Below are 24385 nucleotides of genomic sequence, written 5' to 3'. Positions count from 1 at the left end.
CAACGTCATCATTATCTGACATTCTTACCGATACTTACATAGCCAACACCACGTCATCAACACCGTCATCATTATCTGACATTCTTACCAATACTTACATAGCCGACACCACGTCATCAACACCGTCATCATTATCTGACATTCTTACCGATACTTACATAGCCGACACCACGTCATCAACAGCGTCATCATTATCTGACATTCTTACCGATACTTACATAGCCGACACCACGTCATCAACACCGTCATCATTATCTGACATTCTTACCGATACTTACATAGCCGACACCACGTCATCAACAGCGTCATCATTATCTGACATTCTTACCGATACTTACATAGCCGACACCACGTCATCAACAGCGTCATCATTATCTGACATTCTTACCGATACTTACATAGCCAACACCACGTCATCAACACCGTCATCATTATCTGACATTCTTACCGATACTTACATAGCCAACACCACGTCATCAACACCGTCATCATTATCTGACATTCTTACCGATACTTACATAGCCGACACCACGTCATCAACAACGTCATCATTATCTGACATTCTTACCGATACTTACATAGCCGACACCACGTCATCAACACCGTCATCATTATCTGACATTCTTACCAATACTTACATAGCCGACACCACGTCATCAACACCGTCATCATTATCTGACATTCTTACCGATACTTACATAGCCGACACCACGTCATCAACACCGTCATCATTATCTGACATTCTTACCGATACTTACATAGCCGACACCACGTCATCAACACCGTCATCATTATCTGACATTCTTACCGATACTTACATAGCCTGTCTCTGGTCAGGGACCAAGCTCTAAACACATTGACAGACCGACACTGACCAACAGACGTACAAATGAATGGACGGATGGACCAACCGACTGACAGACCAACTGAATGACTGACAGACAGATTGACAGACAGACTGACTGACCAACAGCCTGACCAACAGACAGTAACTGACCAACCGACGAACAGGGACAGACAGACTGACAGACAGACAGACTGATCAACAGACTGACAGACCAACAGACAGACAAACAGACAGACAGACTGACTGATCAACAGACTGACAGACCAACAGACAGGCAAACAGACAGACAGACTGATCAACAGACTGACAGACCAACAGACAGACAAACAGACAGACAGACTGACCAACAGACGGACGGACTGACCATCAGACAGAGTGGCAGACCAAGAGACAGACCGACTAACAGACACCAGCCCGGACGGACGGAGGGACAGAGTACCTTTTGCGTGAGGTCGCTGGCCTCGTTGATGTAGCGGTCCCTCTCCTTCTCCAGCTGGTAGATGATCTTTCGCTGCTTCTGGGCCTCCTCCTTGTAGTTCTGGATCTCCTGCTCCAGGTTCTTCTTGCTCTGCTCGTGCAGCTTCACCAGGTGCAGCTGTTTCTGTGTAGCGCCCGCCGCCTTCAGCAGGTTCTTGTTCAGGATGTCCCTCTCTCGCACCAGGTCCTCAATGGCTTTCTTGTCCGCCTCTGCCTGCTTCTTGGCTGCATCCAACTCTGCTCACCATCATCATTGTCATCATCATGAGGAGCAGGAGGAGGAGGAGGAGGAGAACAAGAAAAAGAAGTAATGATAATACTGATGACAACAACAGCAACAACAACAAGATGAAGACAAGAAAATAGGACACAAGAACACAACAACATGATGAAGACAACATGAACACAACACAACAACATGATGAAGACAACAGGAACAACAACATGATGAAGACAACATGAACAACATGATGAAGACAACATGAACAACATGATGAAGACAACATGAACACAACACAACAACATGATGAAGACAACAGGAACAACAACATGATGAAGACAACATGAACACAACAACATGATGAAGACAACATGAACAACAACATGATGAAGACAACATGAACACAACACAACAACATGATGAAGACAACATGAACACAACACAACAACATGATGAAGACAACATGAACAACATGATGAAGACAACATGAACAACAACATGAAGAAGACAACATGAACACAACACAACAACATGAAGAAGACAACATGAACACAACACAACAATATGATGAGACAACATGAACACAACATGAACACAACACAACAACATGATGAAGACAACATGAACACAACAACAACATGGTGAAGACAACATGAACACAACACAACAACAACATGATGAAGACAACATGAACACAACACAACAACATGAACACAACACAACAGCATGATGAAGACAACATGAATACAACAACATGAACACAACACAACAACATGATGAAGACAACATGATGAAGACAACATAAACACAACACAACAACATGATGAAGACAACATGAATACAACAACATAATGAAGACAACATGAACACAACACAACAACAACATGATGAAGACAACATGAACACAACACAACAACAACATGATGAAGACAACATGAACACAACACAACAACAACATGATGAAGACAACATGAACACAACAACAACATGATGAAGACAACATGAACACAACACAACAACATGATGAAGACAACATGAACACAACAACAACATGATGAAGACAACATGAACACAACACAACAACAACATGATGAAGACAACATGAACACAACAACAACATGATGAAGACAACATGAACACAACACAACAACAACATGATGAAGACAACATGAACACACCAACAACATGATGAAGACAACATGAACACAACACAACAACATGATGAAGACAACATGAACACAACACAACAACAACATGATGAAGACAACATGAACACAACACAACACAACATGATGAAGACCAGAAAAGCAGAAAGAAGAGGACCCAGGTTCCCACGGACCTCTCTCCTGGCCGGTGATCTGGCTGCGCAGTGTCTCCCGCTCTCTCTCAATGTCCCCCTTCTGGTCCTCCACCTGCCGCAGCTTGCGTTGGATCATCTCCCGCATCTTGTTCATCTTCTGCGTCTCCGCCTTCAGTCCGTTCACCTCGTCCTCTTTTTGCTGTCACCAGAGCAACACATGCACGTCTTGTTAAAGAAAGGTTCACCTCGTCCTCTTTTTGCTGTCACCAGAGCAACACATGCACGTCTTGTTAAAGAAAGGTTCACCTCTCCTCTTTTTGCTGTCACCAGAGCAACACATGCACGTCTTGTTAAAGAAAGGTTCACCTCTCCTCTTTTTGCTGTCACCAGAGCAACACATGCACGTCTTGTTAAAGAAACGTTCACCTCGTCCTCTTTTTGCTGTCACCAGAGCAAAACATGCAGGTCTTATTAAAGAAAGGTTCACCTCGTCCTCTTTTTGCTGTCACCAGAACAACACATGCAGGTCTTGTTAAAGAAAGGTTCACCTCTCCTCTTTTTGCTGTCACCAGAGCAACACATGCATGTCTTGTTAAAGAAAGGTTCACCTCGTCCTCTTTTTGCTGTCACCAGAGCAACACATGCAGGTCTTGTTAAAAAAAAAAGGTTCACCTCTCCTCTTTTTGCTGTCACTAGAACAACACATGCAGGTCTTGTTAAAAAGAAAGGTTCACCTCGTCCTCTTTTTGCTGTCACCAGAGCAACACATGCAGGTCTTGTTAAAAAAAAAGGTTCACCTCTCCTCTTTTTGCTGTCACCAGAGCAACACATGCAGGTCTTGTTAAAAAAGAAAGGTTCACCTCGTCCTCTTTTTGCTGTCACCAGAGCAACACATGCACGTCTTGTTAAAGAAAGGTTCACCTCTCCTCTTTTTGCTGTCACCAGAGCAACACATGCACGTCTTGTTAAAGAAAGGTTCACCTCTCCTCTTTTTGCTGTCACCAGAGCAACACATGCATGTCTTGTTAAAGAAAGGTTCACCTCGTCCTCTTTTTGCTGTCACCAGAGCAACACATGCACGTCTTGTTAAAGAAAGGTTCACCTCAAATTGGGTCAGGGAGCCAAGGTCAGTCAATGTTCTGTTGGCGGGAAACTGGCTGCAGCTGTAAGATATGTTACAATGTGAAAAATGGTCCTTTAAACATGAGCCATTGATGCTGAATGGTCACCTATGTTGGTGTACTGTCTAGTGGACTGAGACAGCTATAGTGGTGAGAGAGTTGAAGGTCCTGTAGCCATGAGGCAGTGACTTGACACCCACTGTGTGTAGGGCTTGACAGGGCCCAGTCCCCCCCCCCTCCACCACTGTAACATCCCTGACTGGACAGGTACCCATCACCCCTGGCTGGACAGGTACCCATCACCCCTGACTGGACAGGTACCCATCACCCCTGACTGGACAGGTACCCATCACCCCTGGCTGGAGTGAGGAACTACAGAGAAACGTCTTTCCCAAGGACAACACCATGCGATAACAGGGCCCAGTCCCCCCCTCCACCACTGTAACCATCCCTGACTGGACAGGTACCCATCACCCCTGACTGGACAGGTACCCATCACCCCTGGCTGGACAGGTACCCATCACCCCTGGCTGGACAGGTACCCATCACCCCTGGCTGGACAGGTACCCATCACCCCTGGCTGGACAGGTACCCATCACCCCTGGCTGGACAGGTACCATCATCCCTGGCTGGACAGGTACCCATCACCCCTGGCTGGAGTGAGGAACTACAGAGAAACGTCTTTCCCAAGGACAACACCATGCGATAACAGGGCCCAGTCCCCCCCCTCCACCACTGTAACCATCCCTGACTGGACAAGTACCCATCACCCCTGACTGGACAGGTACCCATCATCCCTGACTGGACAGGTACCCATCCCCTGGCTGGAGTGAGGAACTACAGAGAAACGTCTTTCCCAAGGACAACACCATGCGATAACAGGGCTTCAAACCCTGATCACTGGTGAACATTACATCACAACTCCAGGGAATAAAACTTTCTGTCGCTGTGCATCCTTTGTCGTCTTGTTGGACGTTGAGTAATACAGCGTACGATTGAAAAGTCACGTCTTCTTCTTCTTCTTCTTCGTCGTCGTCGTCGTCGTCGTCTTCATATTATTATCATTATGATTATGATGATTATTATCATTACCATTACTTGTGTCATTATCAATATGGATATAGTGATGGAAGCAAGGAAGGAATTCTGTTCAGTGTCCCACCACATACCGTTATGACTGCCGACATCGACTGAATAAAAATATTTATTTTGATGTGTGGATGCCCTCACTCCAAAAGGCAGGAGAGGAACAGGTGTGTGCTGCATTGGGGATCCAGGACAGATGACTGGTGGGATCAGGAGAGGAACAGGTGTGTGCTGCATTGGGGATCCAGGACAGATGACTGGTGGGATCAGGAGAGGAACAGGTGTGTGCTGTATTGGGGATCCAGGACAGATGACTGGTGGGATCAGGAGAGGAACAGGTGTGTGCTGCATTGGGATCCAGGACAGATGACTGGTGGGATCAGGAGAGGAATAGGTGTGTGCTGCATTGGGGATCCAGGACAGATGACTGGTGGGATCAGGAGAGGAACAGGTGTGTGCTGTATTGGGGATCCAGGACAGATGACTGGTGGGATCAGGAGAGGAACAGGTGTGTGCTGCATTGGGGATCCAGGACAGATGACTGGTGGGATCAGGAGAGGAACAGGTGTGTGCTGCATTGGGGATCCAGGACAGATGACTGGTGGGATCAGGAGAGGAACAGGTGTGTGCTGTATTGGGGATCCAGGACAGAGGATTGGTGGGATCAGGAGAGGAACAGGTGTGTGCTGCACTGGGGATCCAGGACAGATGACTGGTGGGATCAGGAGAGGAACAGGTGTGTGCTGCGTTGGGGATCCAGGACAGAGGATTGGTGGGATCAGGAGAGGAACAGGTGTGTGCTGCATTGGGGATCCAGAACAGATGATTGGTGGGATCAGGAGAGGAACAGGTGTACACAGGTGTGTGCTGCATTGGGGATCCAGGACAGATGACTGGTGGGATCAGGAGAGGAACAGGTGTGTGCTGCATTGGGGATCCAGGACAGAGGATTGGTGGGATCAGGAGAGGAACAGGTGTGTGCTGCATTGGGGATCCAGGACAGATGACTGGTGGGATCAGGAGAGGAACAGGTGTGTGCTGCATTGGGGATCGAGAACAGATGACTGGTGGGATCAGGAGAGGAACAGGTGTGTGCTGCATTGGGGATCCAGGACAGATGACTGGTGGGATCAGGAGAGGAACAGGTGTGTGCTGCATTGGGGATCCAGGACAGATGATTGGTGGGATCAGGAGAGGAACAGGTGTGTGCTGCATTGGGGATCCAGGACAGATGATTGGTGGGATCAGGAGAGGAACAGGTGTGTGCTGTATTGGGGATCCAGGACAGATGACTGGTGGGATCAGGAGAGGAACAGGTGTGTGCTGCATTGGGGATCCAGGACAGATGACTGGTGGGATCAGGAGAGGAACAGGTGTGTGCTGCATTGGGGATCCAGGACAGATGACTGGTGGGATCAGGAGAGGAACAGGTGTGTGCTGCATTGGGGATCCAGGACAGATGACTGGTGGGATCAGGAGAGGATCAGGTGTGTGCTGCATTGGGGATCCAGGACAGAGGATTGGTGGGATCAGGAGAGGAACAGGTGTGTGCTGCATTGGGGATCCAGGACAGATGACTGGTGTGATCAAAGATGAATATTTGGAATAAATAGGAGTGCATTTCAAGAAACTCACTTTATGGGTGTTATAAACTGGAAGATGCCATTTTAACAAACAAACAAAACTAAACACTACTGATAACATATGTAAAAGGTAAAAACATCCATGTTCTTGCAGGTAAGGCTCCATTAACTCACAGTCAAATACGTTGTGGTTGGGTGTCCAACGGATGAACAAGAGGAGAATAAGATATGTTTAATACTTGATATGCCCACATACCACATGCCTGCACACACACACACACACACACACACACACACATACACACACACGCACACACACACACACTCACACGCACACACACACACACACGCACACACACACACACACTATTCCGACACCTTTGACCCTTCCATGACACGTCAGGCAATGCCACAGTGTGCTGCACACCAACCCCCATCCCCCCCCCCCACACCCCCCCACACAACACCCCAGCACCCTGACTGACCTTGAGCTCAGCGACGCGTGTCTGGTTCTCGGAGGCCATGGCATCAGCGGCCAGCACCTGGTTCTCAAAGTCAGCCTGCAGTTTGGACAGGCGAGTGCTGCTGATGTCCACGTCCTTCAGCACTCGTTCGTTCAGCACCTGTACAGGTGTGTCATCAACATCATGGTCATTGTCATCATGGTCATCATCATGTTCATCATCACATCATTGTCATCATCACAGTCATCATGGTCATTGTCATCATGGTCATCATCATGTTCATCATCACATCATTGTCATCATCACAGTCATCATGGTCATTATGGCCATCAGCAGCAGCAGCAGCAACAAAGTCATCATCATTTTCATGGTCATCATCATGGTCACTGTCATCATCGTCATTATCATGATCATTGTCATCCTCTCTCTCTCTCTCTCTCTCTCTCTCTCTCTCTCTCTCTCTCTCTCTCTCTCTCACCCACTAAGACACACACACACACACACACACACACACACACACATGCACATCCACCCCCCAACCCCACACACATGCACAGCTTAACATTCATCTGTTTCATAAGCACCCTTTTCTCTCACACCCACTCCCATCTCTCATCCCCCACCACCACCCTGCCCCCTTCCCTTGTTTCTTCCTGACTGACATCACTTCAAATGTACAGACATCAAATGACATCACTTCAAATGTACAGACATCAAATGGCATCACTTCAAATGTACAGACATCAAACTGACATCACTTCAAATGTACAAACATCAAACTGACATCACTTCAAATGTACAGACATCAAATGACATCACTTCAAATGTACAGACATCAAACTGACATCACTTCAAATGTACAAACATCAAACTGACATCACTTCAAATGTACAGACATCAAATGACATCACTTCAAATGTACAAACATCAAACTGACATCACTTCAAATGTAAAGACATCAAACTGACATCACTTCAAATGTACAGACATCAAATGACATCACTTCAAATGTACAAACATCAAACTGACATCACTTCAAATGTACAGGCATCAAATTGAAGACCACTACCTCTAAATAACACCAATACTAACAACACCACCATGGACAATCACAACAACAACTGCAAAGACAACATCAACAACATCATCAGCAACAACAACATCATCAACATTAGCACCACCACCACTACCACCACCACCACCACCATCAATACCAGCAACAACACCACCACCACCACCACGATGGACAATGACAGCAACAACAACGACAATATCAATATCAATGTCAGCACCACCACTACCACCACCCCCACCATGACCAACATCAACAACAACAGAAACACCATCAACAACAACAAACAACGCCATTAACAACAACAACAACACACAACATCAACAACACATCAACAGCAACAACAACCACACCAACATCACCAACAACAACAGAAAACACCCTCATAAACAGCAAACAACACCATCACCAATAGTAATGACCGTGACAACAACACATCACCATCACCACTACCAGTGACACCAACACATCACCATCACCATCATCAGTGACAACAACACATCACCACCACCATCATCAGTGACAACAACACATCACCATCACCATCATCAGTGACAACAACACATCACCACCACCACCAATGACAACAACACGTCACCATCACCACCACCAACAACGGCAACACATCACCAGCACCAACAACAACGATAACACATCACCATCCAAAAGATGACAACACATCACCATCACCAACAACAACACATCCAAAAGATGACAACACATCACCATCACCATCACCAACGGCGACAACACATCCAAAAGATGACCACACAACACATCCAAAAGATGACCACACATCACCATCACCAGCAACAACAGCGACAACACATCCAAAAGATGACCACACAACACATCCAAAAGATGACCACACATCACCATCACCAGCAACAACAGCGACAACACATCCAAAAGATGACCACACATCAGCATCACCTTCACCAACAACGACAATGACAACACATCCAAAAGATGACCACACATCAGCATCACCTTCACCAACAACGACAATGACAACACATCCAAAAGATGACCACACATCAGCATCACCTTCACCAACAACGACAATGACAACACATCCAAAAGATGACCACACAACACATCCAAAAGATGACCACACATCAGCATCACCAGCATGCAGCCCTCACACACCTTCTGCTCCTTGAGCTGCTGTTCCAGCCTCTGGTTGTCGGCCTTGTGCTTGTCGATCTGGGAAGTGAGGGATTTGATCTCCGAGTTCTTGGCGTCCAGGTCAGCCTTGGACTGCTTCAGCTCCCGCTCCAGCTTGTCCTTCTTGCGGCTCTCACGCTGTGCCTCGTTGCTGCGCACCTGGATGTCCTGAGTCAGCTGCCACACCACCACAGGTGTCACTTCGTTAGTGGGCAGGTGTGGGCAGGTGTGTTATCCCCCCTCTAACCCACTGCTAGCCCCTTTGAAGTTTCTGTTTCTGGTTACTAGCCTGTCTGAAACTGTTTTCTTTTTTTTTCTTTTTTTCTTTTTAACATACCATTTAAAGTTTTCTGAAGAATGATTCTCTTCTCTTGTTGATAAAAGATACTCTGGTTCTGAATGATGCACTTAGCAACAAGTTTTCAAAACATGGAACCAAAAAGTTGCAACTCAGTTGAACATTTTGGTGGTTTCTCACATCTTTTTTTTTCTTTTTCACTAACCATTTTGATAGAGTTATTTCATGATAACAGCAGAACAGAGCAGTTTAATCACTAACCATGTTGACAGAGTTATTTCATGATAACAGCAGAACAGAGCAGTTTAATCACTAACCATGTTGACAGAGTTATTTCATGATAACAGCAGAACAGTTTAATCACTGACCATTTTGACAGAGTTATTTCATGATAACAGCAGAGCAGTTTAATCACTGACCATTTTGACAGAGTTATTTCATGATAACAGCAGAGCAGTTTAATCACTGACCATTTTGACAGAGTTATTTCATGATAACAGCAGAGCAGTTTAATCACTGACCATTTTGACAGAGTTATTTCATGATAACAGCAGAGCAGAGCAGTTTAATCACTGACCATTTTGACAGAGTTATTTCATGATAACAGCAGAGCAGTTTAATCACTGACCATTTTGACAGAGTTATTTCATGATAACAGCAGAACAGAGCAGTTTAATCACTGACCATTTTGACAGAGTTATTTCATGATAACAGCAGAACAGAGCAGTTTAATCACTGACCATTTTGACAGAGTTATTTCATGATAACAGCAGAGCAGAGCAGTTTAATCACTGACCATTTTGACAGAGTTATTTCATGATAACAGCAGAGCAGTTTAATCACTGACCATTTTGACAGAGTTATTTCATGATAACAGCAGAACAGAGCAGTTTAATCACTGACCATTTTGACAGAGTTATTTCATGATAACAGCAGAACAGAGCAGTTTAATCACTGACCATTTTGACAGAGTTATTTCATGATAACAGCAGAACAGAGCAGTTTAATCACTGACCATGTTGACAGAGTTATTTCATGATAACAGCAGAACAGAGCAGTTTAATCACTGACCATTTTGACAGAGTTATTTCATGATAACAGCAGAACAGAGCAGTTTAATCACTGACCATTTTGACAGAGTTATTTCATGATAACAGCAGAGCAGAGCAGTTTAATCACTGACCATTTTGACAGAGTTATTTCATGATAACAGCAGAGCAGTTTAATCACTGACCATTTTGACAGAGTTATTTCATGATAACAGCAGAACAGAGCAGTTTAATCACTGACCATTTTGACAGAGTTATTTCATGATAACAGCAGAACAGAGCAGTTTAATCACTGACCATTTTGACAGAGTTATTTCATGATAACAGCAGAACAGAGCAGTTTAATCACTGACCATGTTGACAGAGTTATTTCATGATAACAGCAGAACAGAGCAGTTTAATCACTGACCATTTTGACAGAGTTATTTCATGATAACAGCAGAGCAGTTTAATCACTGACCATGTTGACAGAGTTATTTCATGATAACAGCAGAGCAGTTTAATCACTGACCATGTTGACAGAGTTATTTCATGATAACAGCAGAACAGTTTAATCACTGACCATTTTGACAGAGTTATTTCATGATAACAGCAGAGCAGTTTAATCACTGACCATTTTGACAGAGTTATTTCATGATAACAGCAGAACAGTTTAATCACTAACCATTTTGACAGAGTTATTTCACGATAACAGCAGAGCAGTTCATCTGTGTTTACTCCCCACCCTGTCAAGTTGTTCTCCCAAACAAGATGATGAGAGAAAAGAAATGAAAACTGTTAACCGCACAATGCAAAGCACAACTGGCACATGCAAAAACTACACTGAAAAAGTTACTCAGTTCATACACTGGATTAAGTATGCACACACACACACACACACACACACACACACACACACACACACACACACACACACTGGAATAATCATTAACCAGCCCTATACCCTTCGCAGAAAATCCCAGAGTTCACATTCAGAACCTGTTACTATCTTAAGTACCAATCCATGCAGAATATCTACCTATTTTCCAAGACAGCAAGCAAGTATTAGTAAAACCCAAGCCTTCCATCAACCAACCAGTGCATACTGATCAATCAAATACTCATTCAACGGCAGGACATGCACACACAAAAAAAGAAAGAATAATAATAAAAAGAATGATAATAACAACAGTAGTAGTAGTAGTAATGATGGTGATGATGATGACGATGATATAAAAAAAAGATGAATCATTTCATGCACAATGTAAAACATCCTGAAACAAAAATAATGTATGCTGATATTAGTATGTTCTGCATGCAATTAGATAACAATTATATCTCCTTTCTTTTTCATGAAAACATTTTTCTTTCTTGCAAAGTGAAAATCAGGTAATACAATAACATAACTCATCCTTCATTTACTGTTTTTTGAAGAAGTAAAGAGATTTCAATAAAATAATATGACTTCTGCCAGTTTATAGAGAAGTGCATGTGTTTCAATACATTAAGATTTCAATAAGATTATATGAATTTACTACTTTTTTATTATTATTATTATTATACAGAAGTGCATCTGTTTCAATACAGTAAGATTTCAGTAAGATGATATGAATTTCCTACTTTTTTTCTTTCTTTTTTTTTTTTACAGAAAAGTGTATGTGTTTCAATACAATAAGATTCCAATTAGATGATAGGAATTTCCTGACTTCTTTATTGCATTACTTCTTTCATTTCTTTCATGTATGGTTAAAAACATTCTCAAGCAAAAGTAATTCATGTTATTAATAATAATAATAATAATAATAATAATAATAATAATAATAATAATAATAATAAATAATCATCATCATCATCATCATCATCATCATCATCATTATCATCATAATCATAATCATAATAATAATCATAATCATTATAAAATTCACAACTTTTCTATGTTGGCATTAGTATGATTCTATGTGCATGCAATAAAATCATAATCATGACTTCTCCCTTCTTTAAAATAAATAAATAAATAAATCAATAAATATTTTTCACAGGACACGTGTCGTAGTTTTCTGCTCACATAATGCTACAAGAAACACACTGAGGGAGTTACATATTTTTATCTTCACGTTTTGGTCTAAGTAAATCTTTTCAATATTTGTGTGAAGTTGAACCATGAGAAAAAAACAAATATTAGCAATAAACACTTGATCAGGATGTCACCCGAATGGGAGGGGGGAGAGAGAGGGGAGAGTGATAGAGTGACAGACAAGAGAGAGAGAGGGGGGGGGAGAGGGAGGGAGAGGGGAGAGTGATAGAGTGACAGACAAGAGAGAGAGGGGGAGAGAGAGAGGGAGGGAGAGAGGACAGTGACAGAGTGACAGACAAGAGAGAGAGAGTGGGAGAGAGAGAGGGAGGGAGAGAGGAGAGTGATAGAGTGACAGACAGGAGAAAGAGAGAGGGGGGAGAGAGGGAGGGAGAGGGGAGAGTGACAGACAGACAAGAGAGAGGGGGGGAGAGGGAGGGAGAGGGGAGAGTGATAGAGACAGACAAGAGAGAGAGGGGGGGAGAGGGAGGGAGAGGGGACAGTGACAGAGTGACAGACAAGAGAGAGAGGGGGGGAGAGGGAGGGAGAGGGGACAGTGACAGAGTGACAGACAAGAGAGAGAGGGGGGGAGAGGGAGGGAGAGGGGAGAGTGATAGAGTGACAGACAAGAGAGAGAGTGGGAGAGAGAGAGGGGGGAGAGGGAGGGAGAGGGGAGAGTGATAGAGTGTGACAGACAAGAGAGAGAGAGAGTGGGAGAGAGAGAGGGAGGGGGAGAGAGAGAGTGAGAGAGAGATGGTGAGAGGGGGGGGAGGGGAGAGTGATAGAGTGTGACAGACAAGAGAGAGAGAGAGTGGGAGAGAGAGAGGGAGGGGGGGAGAGAGAGAGTGAGAGAGATGGTGAGGGGGGGGGGAGGGGAGAGTGATAGAGTGTGACAGACAAGAGAGAGGGAGAGAGAGAGGGAGGGGGGAGAGAGAGAGTGAGAGAGAGATGGTGAGGGGGGGGAGGGGAGAGTGATAGAGTGTGACAGACAAGAGAGAGAGAGTGGGAGAGAGAGAGGGAGGGGGGAGAGAGAGAGGGAGAGAGAGATGGTGAGAGAGGGGGGAGGGGAGAGTGATAGAGAGTGACAGACAAGAGAGAGGGAGGGAGGGAGAGAGGGGGAGGGAGATGCAGATAGACACAGACATTGAGGATAAAACAGAAGAAAGTTATTGTTTCTGCATTATCCCCTGGTGCAACAAACAGCAACAGCCTTATCAGCTGAATTCATTCAAACATGCATGTCAGTTTCATCTGAAATATAAAAAAAAAATGTTTAAAAAAATCTATAAATGTATAACAAAAATGAAGAGCAAGTCAAACAAACAATGAAGTGTAAAACTACATCTTACCCCCAACAGGTTTTTCTTTCACATAAATGCTGGAAAGTGAAGACAACATACACAGTGTGTTTAAAAAGCCCTCAAAACATGACCGTTACCTGGACCAATCCACACAAACAGTTCAGCTTCAGGAACATAATGGTGACACGTTGTGAATGCAGACATGCAGATGATCATGATGAATATGCATACACACATACATTCAACAATGGTGACCTGAGAAAGGCTGTGAATGCATACATACACAACAAAATGCATGCATGCATAAACTGACCACTTTGCTCAGAAGAGATTTGAACATTACTGTGATATTCACCTGGCAATGGATTGACTTGAACATTACTGTGATATTCAACTGGCAATGAATTGACTTGAACATTACTGTGATATTCAACTGGCAATGGATTGACTTGAACATTACTGTGATATTCAACTGGCAATGAACTGACTTGAACATTACTGTGATATTCAACTGGCAATGAATTGACTTGAACATTACTGTGATATTCAACTGGCAATGAACTGACTTGAACATTACTGTGATATTCAACTGGCAATGAATTGACTTGAATATCCCACATAGAAACAAAACCATTCTTTCAGCTCAAGTTTATAAATATCTATCTATTTATTTCTTTTAACACACACACACACACACACACACACACACACATATATATATATATATATATATATATATATATATATATATATATATATATATATATATATATATATATATATATATATATATATTCTCTCTCTCTCTCTCTCTCTCTCTCTCTCTCTCTATATATATATATATATATATATATATATATTAATTAATTAAAACCTGGACACTCCCAACCCTAGCCCTCAGTACGAATCAGTTTGAAAGGCTAGAAGCTAAACCATGTTCTCTGACATGTCTTCCCCTTCCTTATGGAGTCTCTCCTACCAACTGACCATTGGACTCCCTTACTAACTTATCAGCTTATCCACTCATTTATTCAAAGACACGGTGACACATTCCAGTGATCAGCACAAGAAAAACAGTGACAGTGAAAGGTCCGACACCATACAGATGGCTGTGACATGCTGATTCCAGAATTTACCTCCTCAGAATCATCTTCATCATCCTTTTGCAATGCATCAAATCATAACAAATGTTTCAGACTGCACCTTGAACACTGAAATTTGCCAAAGGCATCCAATGACCTAATCGGTACGCATGACAAAAAGAAGTAATGACTGTACAATGATAACAGGCTTCCAGTGGTATATGATGTGTACTGGGCAGACACTAGCATTTCTCCTGTGAGGGATTTATAAATATTGTGTTGTACTGTGCTGTTAAGGTTCAAAACGTTAAAGGTCCCATTTTATAAACTAATATTGTGTTGTACTGTGCTGTTAAGGTTCAAAACATTAAAGGTCCCATAGCCTTTGACAGCCATCCAGGCAGTGAATTCATGTTCACTGTGTATAGGGCTGGGCATAGAAAGGCAGTGAATTCATGTCCACTGTGTACAGGGCTGGGCACAGGAAGGCAGTGAATTCATGTTCACTGTGTCTCGGGCTGGGCACAGGAAGGCAGTGAATTCATGTTCACTGTGTCTAGGGCTGGGCATAGAAAGGCAGTGAATTCATGTTCACTGTGTCTAGGGCTGGGCATAGGAAGGCAGTGAATTCATGTTCACTGTGTATAGGGCTGGGCACAGGAAGGCAGTGAATTCACGTTCACTGTGTCTAGGGCTGGGCATAGGAAGGCAGTGAATTCATGTTCACTGTGTATAGGGCTGGGCATAGAAAGGCAGTGAATTCATGTTAACTGTGTCTCGGGCTGGGCACAGGAAGGCAGTGAATTCATGTTCACTGTGTCTAGGGCTGGGCACAGGAAGGCAATCAATTCATGTTCACTGTGTATACGGCTGGGCACAGGAAGGCAGTGAATTCATGTTCACTGTGTCTAGGGCTGGGCACAGGAAGGCAGTGAATTCATGTTCACTGTGTCTAGGGCTGGGCACAGGAAGGCAGTGAATTCATGTTCACTGTGTCTAGGGCTGGGCACAGGAAGGCAGTGAATTCATGTTCACTGTGTCTAGGGCTGGGCACAGGAAGGCAATCAATTCATGTTCACTGTGTCTAGGGCTGTTTTTGTTGGGTTTTTAGTTTGTTTTTTTAGTGTGTTTGACAAGTAAATCACTGTTTGTGGGTTTGACTGGACTGTCAAGGGTTAGATGTGTAAGCGGTCATCTTACAAAGTTTACACACTGAATGATGATCACTACCTCTTTGACATCCTAGTTTACACACTGAATGATGATCACTACCTCTTGGATCTCCTAGTTTACACACTGAATGATGATCACTACCTCTTGGATCTTCTCCTAGTTTACACACTGAATGATGATCACTACCTCTTGGATCTTCTCCTAGTTTACACACTGAATGATGATCACTACCTCTTGGATCTTCTAGTTTACACACTGAATGATGATCACTACCTCTTGATCTTCTCCTAGTTTACACACTGAATGATGATCACTACCTCTTGGATCTCCTAGTTTACACACTGAATGATGATCACTACCTCTTGGATCTTCTCCTAGTTTACACACTGAATGATGATCACTACCTCTTGGATCTTCTCCTAGTTTACACACTGAATGATGATCACTACCTCTTAATCTTCTCCTAGTTTACACACTGAATGATGATCACTACCTCTTGGTTCTTCTCCTAGTTTACACACTGAATGATGATCACTACCTCTTGGTTCTTCTCCTAGTTTACACACTGAATGATGATCACTACCTCTTGGATCTTCTCCTAGTTTACACACTGAATGATGATCACTACCTCTTGGATCTTCTCCTAGTTTACACACTGAATGATGATCACTACCTCTTGATCTTCTCCTAGTTTACACACTGAATGATGATCACTACCTCTTGGATCTTCTCCTAGTTTACACACTGAATGATGATCACTACCTCTTGGATCTTCTCCTAGTTTACACACTGAATGATGATCACTACCTCTTGGATCTTCTCCTAGTTTACACACTGAATGATGATCACTACCTCTTAATCTTCTCCTAGTTTACACACTGAATGATGATCACTAATAATAATAATAATAATAATGGATACTTATATAGCACACTATCCAGAAATCTGCTCTAGGTTCTTCTCCTAGTTTACACACTGAATGATGATCACTACCTCTTGGATCTTCTCCTAGTTTACACACTGAATGATGATCACTACCTCTTGGATCTTCTCCTAGTTTACACACTGAATGATGATCACTACCTCTTAATCTTCTCCTAGTTTACACACTGAATGATGATCACTACCTCTTGATCTTCTCCTAGTTTACACACTGAATGATGATCACTACCTCTTGGATCTTCTCCTAGTTTACACACTGAATGATGATCACTACCTCTTGGATCTTCTCCTCAGCGTCGGCCTTCTTCTGCTCCAGTTCTGTCAGCTTGGTGTTGGACTCACTCAGCTCCTCTCGCAGTCGGCTGATCTCCTGCAGCTGTTCATCCCGCTCCTTCGTCAGGTCCTCCTTCATCTTCAGCAGTTCGTTCACACTGCACACAGCAGCACACACACACACACACACACACACACACACACACACACATATAGATACGCACACACACACACACACACACACATATATACACACATATGCCCATGCACACACACACACACCCACACACACACAGAGCGTCAGCATCAGTCTTAACTTTTTCACTGTGTGTCTGGCTTGCTTCATTACAAAATTTATACTGCCACTAAAACTACTATTAACACTGATGCTATGTGTGTATTAAGTGTGTGTGTGTGTGTGTGTGTGTGTGTGTGTGTGTGTGTGTGTGTGTTGTGTTTGAAATATAAATTGATCATAATGACAATAATAATCATAAACACAACAACAATAAGCATAAGAAGAAGATTTTTCCTAAGAAAAATAAAGTAAAATAAAATGAATAAGTCAATAATACAAATCAATATAAATCTAGTGAAATAAAAAAAACAAACATGAAAGATACACAGAAGGCAAACGATTGAAACAGGAGGAGGGGAAAGTGGTCAAAGGTCCTGACCTATGCTCCTGACCCATGGTCAGACCTGCCCCCTGTTCCACCAGCTTGCTCAGGTTGGTGATCTCCTGCTTCAGTGACTGAATCGTCTCCCTTGCTCGTGTTTCCTTCTCGTGAGCGGCGTCCACCATTTTCCAAGCTTTTTCAATTTCCTGTTGTGTCAACAGTAGCATTTGCGACATGAAAATAACAGGGAATGTTGCTGGTCATCATAACTGAAAATATCAATTACATACTATATACCACAGAAAAAAAAAATGTCCCCCACACACACCCAACACACATCCATCCACCCTCACCCCCGATACTGACACACACCATCCTCATGCCCCTTACACACATACACTCACACAACTATCCACATGTCCCCCACAAACACACAAACACATCCACCCACACACGCCCATACCTGCCCAACCACACCCACCCACAGGCCAACACCCATCCACACACCCACCCACACACTAACACCCACACTCACACACCCATACACCAACACCCATCCACCCACACACCAACACCCACACACCAACACCCACATGCCGACAAACCCACACCCACCCACATACACAAACACACCAACAAATCCACACCCACACTCCAACACCCACACCCACCCACCTTTTTCAAGGAAGCTATGGTGGCCTGGTCCTCCTGGGACAGCTTGAGGGCAGTGGCCACCTTGGCGGAGTTGGCGACGATCTCTGCGTTCAGTTCCCGGCATTTCTGCATCAGCCGCTTCTCGCTCTCATGGGACTTCTTCAGTGCCTTGTGCAGCTTCTCGTACTCCACCCGGAACTTCTCCAGGCTGCGGTCACCCATCAACTCCGCCAGAGTCTGTGGGGAAACATGTGTGATGCTGTGTTGTACTGTATTGTTTGTATTGTGCTGTGAGTCTGTGGGGAAACATGTGATGCTGTGTTGTACTGTATTGTTTGTATTGTGCTGTGAGTCTGTGGGGAAACATGTGTGATGCTGTGTTATACTGTATTGTTTGTATTGTGCTGTGAGTCTGTGGGGAAACATGTGATGCTGTGTTGTACTGTATTGTTTGTATTGTGCTGTGAGTCTGTGGGGAAACATGTGTGATGCTGTGTTGTACTGTATTGTTTGTATTGTGCTGTGTGTCTGTGAGGAAACATGTGTGATGCTGTGTTGTACTGTATTGTTTGTATTGTGCTGTGAGTCTGTGGGGAAACATGTGTGATGCTGTGTTGTACTGTATTGTTTGTATTGTGCTGTGAGTCTGTGGGGAAACATGTGTGATGCTGTGTTGTACTGTATTGTATTGTATTGTGCTGTGAGTCTGTGGGGAAACATGTGTGATGCTGTGTTGTACTGTATTGTATTGTATTGTGCTGTGTGTCTGTGAGGAAACACGTGTGATGCTGTGTTGTACTGTATTGTTTGTATTGTGCTGTGAGTCTGTGGGGAAACATGTGTGATGCTGTGTTGTACTGTATTGTTTGTATTGTGCTGTGAGTCTGTGGGGAAACATGTGATGCTGTGTTGTACTGTATTGTATTGTGCTGTGAGTCTGTGGGGAAACATGTGTGTGCTGTGTTGTACTGTATTGTTTGTATTGTGCTGTGAGTCTGGGGGGAAACATGTGTGATGCTGTGTTGTACTGTATTGTTTGTATTGTGCTGTGAGTCTGGGGGGAAACATGTGTGATGCTGTGTTGTACTGTATTGTTTGTATTGTGCTGTGAGTCTGTGGGGAAACATGTGTGATGCTGTGTTGTACTGTATTGTATTGTATTGTGCTGTGAGTCTGTGGGGAAACATGTGTGATGCTGTGTTGTACTGTATTGTATTGTATTGTGCTGTGAGTCTGTGGGGAAACATGTGTGATGCTGTGTTGTATTGTATTGTATTGTATTGTACTGTGAGTCTGTGGGGAAACATGTGTGATGCTGTGTTGTACTGTATTGTATTGTATTGTGCTGTGAGTCTGGGGGGAAACATGTGTGATGCTGTGTTGTACTGTATTGTTTGTATTGTGCTGTGAGTCTGTGGGGAAACATGTGTGTACTGTATTGTTTGTATTGTGCTGTGAGTCTGTGGGGAAACATGTGATGATTTGTTGTACTGTATTGTATTGTATTGTAAGTCTGTGGGGAAACATGTGTGATGCTGTGTTGTACTGTATTGTTTGTATTGTGCTGTGTGTCTGTGAGGAAACATGTGTGATGCTGTGTTGTACTGTATTGTTTGTATTGTGCTGTGAGTCTGTGGGGAAACATGTGTGATGCTGTGTTGTACTGTATTGTTTGTATTGTGCTGTGAGTCTGTGGGGAAACATGTGTGATGCTGTGTTGTACTGTATTGTATTGTGCTGTGAGTCTGTGGGGAAACATGTGATGCTGTGTTGTACTGTATTGTTTGTATTGTGCTGTGAGTCTGTGGGGAAACATGTGTGATGCTGTGTTGTACTGTATTGTTTGTATTGTGCTGTGAGTCTGTGGGGAAACATGTGTGATGCTGTGTTGTACTGTATTGTTTGTATTGTGCTGTGAGTCTGTGGGGAAACATGTGTGATGCTGTGTTGTATTGTATTGTATTGTATTGTACTGTGAGTCTGTGGGGAAACATGTGTGATGCTGTGTTGTACTGTATTGTATTGTATTGTGCTGTGAGTCTGTGGGGAAACATGTGATGCTGTGTTGTACTGTATTGTTTGTATTGTGCTGTGAGTCTGTGGGGAAACGTGTGTGTACTGTATTGTTTGTATTGTGCTGTGAGTCTGTGGGGAAACATGTGTGATGCTGTGTTGTACTGTATTGTTTGTATTGTGCTGTGTGTCTGTGAGGAAACACGTGTGATGCTGTGTTGTACTGTATTGTATTGTATTGTGCTGTGAGTCTGTGGGGAAACATGTGTGATGCTGTGTTGTACTGTATTGTTTGTATTGTGCTGTGAGTCTGTGGGGAAACATGTGTGATGCTGTGTTGTACTGTATTGTTTGTATTGTATTGTGCTGTGAGTCTGTGGGGAAACATGTGTGATGCTGTGTTGTACTGGATTGTATTGTATTGTAAGTCTGTGGGGAAACATGTGTGATGCTGTGCTATACTGGATTGTATTGTATTGTAAGTCTGTGGGGAAACATGTGTGATGCTGTGTTATACTGGATTGTGTTGTTTGTATAGTACTGTGTTGCTCTTTGATCACAACATATTTCTGTGTGTGAAATTTGGGATGTTCTTCCCATGGAGAGTATATCACAACAGTGAGAGAAATACCTTCTTTTCTGTCTGCACGTGTGTGTGTTTTCCTCTCCTAATGGATTTCACAACAGAATTTTGCCAGGCACAACCCTTTGGTTGCCGTGCTTCCATTTGTGTGTGCTACGTGCATGCTGCACATGGGACCTTGACTGACTGTCTCATTCCAATGACTATCATTCAGTCCACCACTCAAGGTCTAGTGGAGGGGGAGAAAATACTTGCAAGTGTAGGATTCAAACCAAAGGGCTCAGATTCTCTTGTTTCCTAGGTGGACAAGTTACCACTAGGCCAAAACTCCTCTTCTTGAATACCTTAAATAGCAGCTCTAACTTAAATGAGAATGATAACTAAGTTTATCTATTTATTGGGTTAACACCATTACCAGCAATTACCTCTACTGCATGATATGAGAATGATACCTACAACAATTTTTTTTTTATCATCAATGTAGCTTCCTTTAAAAAAACAAAACAAAAAAACACACCAACAAACAAACAAGGAGCACATTGTGGGTTAAACGATATTACAAACAATCAAAACAAAGTTTCTCTAATCATACAGTAGCTTCCTTTAATACTGACCATGTTCAATAAGCACGATGTACATGTGTTAACATTATTACAAACAATTACTGGTACAGTGATATGTAAGAATGATGCTCACAATAAAGTTTGTTTATGTCTGTATCTTCCTTCAAAAATCATGGTGACCAAGAAGTACCACACGGACAACTAACACTACCAACAATTACTTGTTGAGCATGATGAAAGACTGCTAACAAAAAGTTTGTTCATTTGTACTGCTTCTTCCATTCAAAATGTTAATACTCAAGAATGACAATATTGGTTAATAATATTACAAACAATTACAGGTATGGGGCATGCAAGAATGATAACAAAGTTTTCTTATCTATAATGTATCTTCCTTTACGATCAATAATGCTCATCCTTATCCTTTCAGCCAGGAAGCTGTCACAGCATGCTGACAAGTTTGTAGCCACAAACAGCAGGAGAAGAAGTTTGTAGCCACAAACCGCAGGAGAAGAAGTTTGTAGCCACAAACAGCAGGAGAAGAAGTTTGTAGCCACAAACAGCAGGAGAAGAAGTCTGTAGCCACAAACCGCAGGAGAAGAAGTCTGTAGCCACAAACCGCAGGAGAAGAAGTTTGTAGCCACAAACAGCAGGAGAAGAAGTTTGTAGCCACAAACAGCAGGAGAGAGACGACAGACAGGTGGACACAGTTGACACCTGAAGAGTTTAGTGTCGTCCTTAACCATTGACATGTGTTTGGGTTCTGTTGTGGGTTGTTTTTTCCATTTATTGTTGTTGTTGGTTTTTTTCTTGCAATTTTATTGGTGAGTATGGACATTTGAAACAATGAAATAAAGTCAGCTTGATAACAGATAGACAGACAGATAGACAGAAAAACAGACAGTGAAACAGAGGAAAGCGACAGAGAGACAGACAAACAGAAAACAGACAGTGAAACAGAGGAAAGAGACAGAGAGACAGACAGCAGAGCACAGTACCTCCTGGAAGTCCTTTTCCAGCGCCTCAAAGGCACTGTCATCAAAGGTGCCTCTCTCCTTCTTCTCCTGGGGACAGTACAACACCACATCACTACATACACATCACAACACCACATCACTATATACGCATCACAACAACACCACATCACAACATACACAATACAACATGCACATTGCAACATACACATCATAACATACACATCACAACAACACCACATCACAACAACACAACATACACATCACAACATACACATAACAACAACACAACATACACATAACAACAACACCACATCACAACAGTACACATAACAACAACACCACATCACAACACCACGTCACAACAACACCACATCACAACATACACATAACAACAACACCACATCACAACACCACATCACAACAACACCACATCACAACATACACATAACAACAACACAACATCACAACACCACATCACAACATACACATCACAGCAACATACAAATCACAACAACAACAACACATCCCAAACAACACCACATCAAAACATACACAACAACACCACATAACAACACATTACATCATAACATACACATCACAACAACATACACATCACAACAACACCACATCACAACAACACTACATCACAAAAACAACAACAACACATCACAACACCACATCACAACAACAACACATCACAACATACACATCACAACACCACATCATAACATGCACATCACAACAACAACAACATATCAAAACAACAACAGATCACAACACCACATCACAACAACAACACATCACAACATACACATCACAACACTACATCATAACATGCACATCACAACACCACATCACAACAACAACAACATATCACAACAACATACACATCACAACAGCACCACATCACAACATACACATCTACATGTATGACCATCACAACATACACATCTACATGTATGACCATCACAACATACACATCTACATGTATGATTATCACTATGTCAGTTGTGTCCAACTATGACCATCACAACACACACATGTACATGCATGACTATCAGTCATGTCCAACAATGACCATCACAACATACACATGTACATGTATGCCATCACAACATACACATCTACATGTATGACCATCACAACATACACATGTACATGTATGACCATCACAACATACACATGTACATGTATGCCATCACAACATACACATCTACATGTATGACCATCACAACATACACATGTACATGTATGACCATCACAACATACACATGTACATGCATGATTATCAGTCATGTCCAACAATGACCATCACAACATACGCATGTACATGTATGCCATCACAACATACACATCTACATGTATGACCATCACAACATACACATGTACATGAATGACCATCACAACAAACACATCTACAAGCATGATTATCAGTCATGTCCAACAATGACCATCACAACATACGCATGT

General features: G+C 42.9%; 1 protein-coding gene across 1 annotated transcript in view; it reads right to left on the bottom strand.

The window, feature by feature from the left end:
- LOC143276795 (cilia- and flagella-associated protein 58-like) overlaps positions 1-24385 on the bottom strand; it is a 45381-nt gene that overhangs the window by 19450 nt on the left and 1546 nt on the right. Inside the window, exons 2-9 of the mRNA XM_076581446.1 lie at positions 22937-23002; positions 18801-19016; positions 18183-18331; positions 17507-17663; positions 9320-9514; positions 7120-7257; positions 2884-3043; positions 1287-1561 (exon numbers count right to left, since the gene is read on the bottom strand). Coding sequence (XP_076437561.1) covers positions 1287-1561; positions 2884-3043; positions 7120-7257; positions 9320-9514; positions 17507-17663; positions 18183-18331; positions 18801-19016; positions 22937-23002 — 1356 coding nt within the window. The remainder of the gene's footprint in view (positions 1-1286; positions 1562-2883; positions 3044-7119; positions 7258-9319; positions 9515-17506; positions 17664-18182; positions 18332-18800; positions 19017-22936; positions 23003-24385) is intronic.

Source organism: Babylonia areolata, chromosome 2, assembly GCF_041734735.1.
Source record: "Babylonia areolata isolate BAREFJ2019XMU chromosome 2, ASM4173473v1, whole genome shotgun sequence".
Classification (NCBI taxonomy): Eukaryota; Metazoa; Mollusca; class Gastropoda; order Neogastropoda; family Buccinidae; genus Babylonia; species Babylonia areolata.
This window is presented reverse-complemented; position numbering and strand designations above follow the sequence as displayed.